The sequence below is a fragment of the Semicossyphus pulcher genome, unplaced genomic scaffold (assembly GCF_022749685.1).
Source record: "Semicossyphus pulcher isolate SPU_LCO1_2020_fin unplaced genomic scaffold, fSemPul1.0.p SCAF_1, whole genome shotgun sequence".
In the NCBI taxonomy this organism is placed as follows: Eukaryota; Metazoa; Chordata; class Actinopteri; order Labriformes; family Labridae; genus Semicossyphus; species Semicossyphus pulcher.
In genome coordinates this window covers 20,418,087-20,424,086 of record NW_027211603.1, presented here as the reverse complement: position 1 = coordinate 20,424,086, position 6,000 = coordinate 20,418,087, and the positions used below count along the sequence as shown (strand labels likewise).

General features: G+C 47.4%; 1 protein-coding gene across 1 annotated transcript in view; it reads left to right on the top strand.

Annotated features, from left to right (window-relative positions):
• Positions 1-284: 284 nt before the first annotated feature.
• The window catches only part of insyn1 (inhibitory synaptic factor 1), a 50,541-nt gene continuing 44,825 nt past the window's right edge, over positions 285-6,000 (top strand). The window contains exons 1-2 of the mRNA XM_069658603.1: positions 285-818; positions 1,367-3,003. Of these exons, the coding sequence (XP_069514704.1) occupies positions 2,860-3,003 (144 nt within the window). The 5' untranslated portion in view covers positions 285-818; positions 1,367-2,859. The remainder of the gene's footprint in view (positions 819-1,366; positions 3,004-6,000) is intronic.

Below are 6,000 nucleotides of genomic sequence, written 5' to 3'. Positions count from 1 at the left end.
AGAGACCGTTTGGCTTGAGGCAAAGGAAGACTTCATCTTGATTTAAGAGAGCGATAACACCCTCGATAGCACTGTGACAAAGGCTAGATAGGCAGTGTGAGAGGAGATAGTGAGGGGAGTGTATATGCCAGCAGAGAGGAGAAGACAGGAGAGGAGCAAGTCAGAGGAGGGACCGTGAGATGCACTGTGCCTTTAAAGCACCAAGCCCCGCCTCCACAGAGCCGAGCAGCACAGCCGAGTGGTGCTGGCAGGAGCCTGAGCCCCCACGATAAACTCTGGCATCAGCTTCCCTTCATCCGACAGTCAGCGAGGACACAGCGAGGGCGCAGGGGCAGAGAGACGGGGACGGAGAAAGGGAGAGAGTCAGAGTGACAGAAAGAGGGGAGGGAGAGAGACGATAAACAGGCAGATAGACAGAGAGGGAGAGGCTGTCATAGGAATCACACAGCTCCCTTTTTCACAGCAGCAGCAGCCCAGCAGTTGTGTCTGCTGCCTCCCGATGTGGGCGAAGGCTGACGTGGATGACGGGTGGCATGTATTCGGCAGAACAGTTTTCTGAGTGATGGTAGCAGCGGCCGCGGCGGCGTCACAATCCGAAGCAGGAGCTCTCCTGGCTGTTAGTCATCCTCAGCCTCCTCTCTCCCCTCTCAGAGTGCTATCAGGGCCATTCATCGTTCCCATCTCATGCCTCCTGCCTCCTCCTCCTCCTCTTCCTCCTCCTCCACGGCTTCATCCTCCACTTCTACTCCTCCTCTGATGAGCCACAGCCTCAGAGTGAAATAACCCTGCTGATAGAAGCTTCTCTCTCTGTCAAGACAGTAAGTAGGGGAGGGAGGGAGAGAAACTGTGAGTGTGTGTGTTTGTGTGTGAGTGCGAGTGTGTGTGAGGGTGACAGAGAGATAGTGACAGAGTGAAAGAGAGAGTGTATGTGTGTGAGACAGAGAGAGGAAGAGAGTACAGCAAGGCGGCGAGTAGAGAAGATGTTAGTGCGTGCGACAGAGGGACTGATAAAGAACCAGCAGGTTGTGTGTAGCTTGAATGATCCTGCTGTGCGTGGACAGTGAGCTCTGGGCATAGCAACAGCAAAGTGATGCACAGGAAAGGTGAGTAGGTGTGTGTTCCTGCGTGTGTGTGTGTGTGTGTGTGTGTGTGTGTGGAGGTGAAGTGCTGCAAGCAAGAGATTTGCCTTTCAAGAGGAGCTAAAATATTGTCAACGCAGTTAATTTGTGTCCGCTTTTGTGACTCTTTCACCCCATTTGTGTTCCTTTTTGTGTCGCTGTGACTTAGAGAAAGAAGGAGGAATGTAACGGAAGGGAGGATGAGACATGAGAGAATAAGTGATTGCTTTCCTTCTCTGTCTGTCCAGGTGCCATGTGTGATTGGCCAGCGCATCCTGTGGCAGTGGCATCGCCCTGGATTTGGCGAGAAGCTCTCCCCCCTGCTTGTTCTCTGGGGCTCCTCTGGGAAGCTTTCATAGGATTTATCAGGTCCTGCTGGATGGCACGGAGCTCTGTGCCTCTCTGAAAAGAGTCCACAGAGAAAACCATACACTACACGGATAAGAAGTAAAATAATTATCCAATCACAGCACAAGGAGGCAGACCGGGTTCCCTTAGCAACAACTGAAGGAGAGGAGAGAATCCTTTTCTCTTTCTGCTCTCTTGGTTTTTGGGCACACCCCTGTGGACTGCTGTGGGTCAGTGTTTTTCTGAGAGGACTTGGAGAACACCGTTGCATGAGGACAAGCTGCCACCCAAATTCCAGGGGAAGGTGCTCATTCGCCTCCCAGCACCCTTGTAACTGTGTCTCTTCGACACCATGATTTTTTGTTATCCCTCCACAAAATTCTCATCACAAGTCACGTTCCGCTGGCTTGGAAATCAATTCATTCTGATCCCACGCCACCTGGAATAAGCCCTGCTCCGGGGAAGATTGGACGCTCTGTGAAAGGACCCACACCTACCTTTCCTTGCCTTTCATGGACGACAAGTGAAGGACAACATGAGTAAGTCATCATCTGCAAAGAAAATGGATGTCAAGCAAAGTTTATTTTGATGCGAGTTTCTACTGACAGTCTTTTTATTTTTCCTGGGGGAGGAAACGCCACGCTGAACAGAGGAATATCCCCTTTTTCCAAACAGGATCTGTTCTTTCTCTCTGGAAAGACAGTAGCCCTCACTGAGATACTATATATAGAAGGCAAATCTTGTCCCCGTTGGCCAATAATGTAGAACACGATCGTTTTGAAAATTGAGCCACTGCTGGGAGTTCTATTTTTCTATCTATGCTGGATAGCTTTCTCTATTAAGGGGTTAATATGAACCCGTTTTCTGCTTTCACTTTTGTATGTTAGCCTGCCATCATGTCTCTATGTTTCTCAAGTAAAAAAGATTGTACAGGACAAGTGGGGTAGTGCAAAAGTCTCTCCCCTGTATAGTCAGGCATTTTAAATAGCACCTCCTGGGGAACAATATCAAACGTACACACTGACACATGAGATGAGTTGGCTCAACACGATTATGTAAGAGTTTCCTACCAGCTTTAGCCCATGTATTTTGCCTCTTCCTTTTCCATGGATTTACAGCGTTTGACATTTCCCATGCTCATTTTCTCTTCATTTCTGGACGCGTCTACCAGAGGGCATGGATGTCAGAGTGTGACCCTGTGCCGAGTGTGCGGGCCAGGCAAGGCGTTTTGGCTGCCCAGGTGCTTTTAAGATGTTGAGGTCTCCCTGCGTGGCCGGGGCCCCTGTTCGGATCAGTAGCACTGAGGCTCCTTGTAGCCAAAGACATGGACCCCGACTCGGCTCCCCCACGCCCTCAGCCTGTTGGCCACTGGCCCCACGTCGCCCTGTAAAGGATGTCCCTCAGCAGAGCTCCGGCCCGGGACACCTCTGAGACCCCCAGCCCGAGAGAACGCATCCGCAGCCACATGAAGATGGTGATCAACCAGCTGGAAGGTATCCTCATAGAGCTCAAGGATGTGGCCAAGGAACTCCGGGAGGTGAGGTCTAAAATCAGTTTATACATTTCAGGCTTTTACGGGGGATTAAAGAAGACACAGGGGGAGGCAGGAAGAGAATGTCGGAGCCATGTGGGTGTGCTTCTCAAGTCGACTGCTTTTAATTAAGTGTAAAATTCTTCCCGCAGCGTGGAGATTCTGATTAAGATTCGAAAGTGATGAGATCTCACTTTTTGTTGTTTTTGTAGCAGGGTGATGTTGTTGATTACAACCCGCAGAAAGGGTGTCATCTTTCCCAGTCAAACAATTGCTAAACGACAATTACAAATGTCTTTCCTGTGTTCAGCGGGGTCTCGTGGGGGGGGGGGACGGGAGACGTGAAGAGCTGTTGAACAGCAGCAAAAGCCAGGGTGAAAGGAAACACAGAGGCAGGCTTAGATAAGATACAAGACTTAGCGCCGCAATAGTTATATAACCATTTTGTTAAGGATCAGCTGGATTCCTACTGTATTTTTGCAACTGCCATGGTAACGCTAGAAGATGTGTGTGTGTGTGTTTGTATTAAAGGTGTGTGTAGTGCGTATGTACAGTACGCAGTTTGAACAACAGAAAGAGACACTCTGTGTGCATGCGTGCTTTCGTGCATCTACAAGTACAGGGGGAAAAAATTGTGTGTGTGACGGCTGATAATGCGGAGTACATCTGTTCATGGGTGTGAGAGTACAAAATGGCCCTCATCATCTCTTTGGGATCTTCCCCCTGCAGCTTCCTCAAAGCTGTGAGCTCTCCTTGCAAAGCTCCTCCAAAGAGAGAGATAAAGGCAGATAGAGAGACAGAGACAAATGAAACCTGAGCTAACAGTTGTGTCTGACCCATCCCACATCCTCCAAGAGCATCACATGATTAACCTCCCACCTGCTTCTGCTCAGGGATTTCATGTGTGTGTGTTTGTGTGTGTACGTGTGTTTCCAAATGTGTTGAAGAAGCGAAATGGTGGATGTTAGCGCATGTAATGACCTGAAGGAGGAGGATTCTGAAGCTGCCATAACTCACTCCATCTCGGCGCAGGAACCCATCCCTCCCCCCTCCCCCCTCCTCCTCCTCCTCCTCCTCCTCCTCCCTGACTCCCAGCCCTGTCCCACTCACCGCGCTCTACTTTATGTACTCGCACAGTTGGAGGTGCAAGGGCACAGCTCACGGGGCACCTTCTCTCTGGTGAGCAGGAGAAGCCGGCCTGCGCGCGGGAGTGATTGATGATTATGGGACAACTGCAAGTGGAATAATGCTGGCTGGAGCTATTTATAAACAAAAACACGGCCGGTGCCTCTGCCAGCTCCGACGCATATTACCATTCTTATCCCAGACCCCATTAGAGAGGGCTCTGCACAGTGGCTCAAATGTCATTTTTTATTGGAAGAGCAAAATCCCACATATTGAAATGGCTGTGGGAATCATATTAGCGGCAGTGGCTTCCATAACGCTGGTATCAATATGCTGCAATTAACTGACCTGTGAGATTGTGGACTGTATCAAACGGAGATGAAACACCAGAATCAGTGTAGCGCCATCAGATGCATGGGAGCCTAATGTTCCATAAAATCTCTCATTCTTGGCCACATGAAAGGAACAACGTAATAGATAACAACTGCCGCATAAATAAATGATGAATTGCCGTGTGAATGTAGTGAAATAAATAACTCAACGAAGGAGCTGTAATGACTGATTATCACCCACAAGGCCTTTGGGGAACTGGAGATGCTGCAGTGTTCTGAAGAGTTAAAGCTGACTCCAAAACACGTAGATACCCAGAAAGTTGAGAAGCTACAAGTCTGTTAATATACTTCATTCTCGGTGCTGTTTTTATACCTCAGGATCACATACATTGTCATTGTGCCAATTGGAAACAAGCGGAACCAAAAGGTGAGCAATCCACCAAATTTCAACCCTTATATAAGTCACCTTCCAACAGAATGCAGCAATAATTGTCTCACCTGTGTGTTCATTGGAGATAGCAGTCTTTATTTAAACCATTTACTACATACCTCTACATAAGCTTAAAGATATAATCTGGAAGATTTTCATTTAAATTAATGTCTGTTAAGTCTCTATCTATCGCTGAATGAGGTAACACAATGGTGATTGAGCCTATGGCCCACTGATGAAAGCCTTTGCATTTGCAGTATATAGTATTATTACACACTGGGTGTCTGTGGCGACATTCACGGAAAAAATCACAAGCGGCGCCCAGTTAGTGACGCGTTTTCCATCAGCCAGCAGTGGTTGGTCTGCCAGAGAGGGTAGGGCGGTTGCTTTTCTGGTCTACAGTAATCTACTATGGCTGAACGAACAAAGAAAAGATCGATGACTACAGATACAACTTCAAAAATAAGTAAAAAAATCCAAAGAAAAATAACCAAATTTGACGCTCAGATGAAGGCAAACAGTCTAAAAAGGACAGCGACCATCAGCGAGGAAAATCAAGAGTTACAACCGTAACAAAGGGAGCCAACCACAGACACGTGGTTATCTGGGACGTATGCAAATTGAACGAAACTGAGGACTTGGAGATTATCACTTTAATGATCCTGTGAGGAACTTTTGGTTTGTGTTGATTTTGGCGCCCCCTGTGGACAACTCTTATCTCTTTGCTGATTTTGTCCTGTACATGCTTAAGTAGTGTTTTTTGACAAAAAATGTCATCCTGCTTTCTTGTATGTATCACTCACACTAAATATTTGCCCTCTAAAATGTAAACAAAGGCAGCGTGTGGTTAATCGTTTCATCTGACACCTACCCCCCGCCAGCAGTTTCAGGCATTAAAAATAACTATACAGAAATAATCAATCTTGTCGCTGATGGTCTGGTTTGCTTTTGTAGCTCATATAGAGTAATCAGAATTATTTTCAGTCTGATTCATAACCAGCAAAAGACTCCTCACAGGAGCTTTAAGTACTTTCTAGTCATCTAAACCAACCATTCAAAATATGTTCTTGGGCCATTAGAGTGAAGGCAATAATACTTTTAAATTAGGGTGTACAC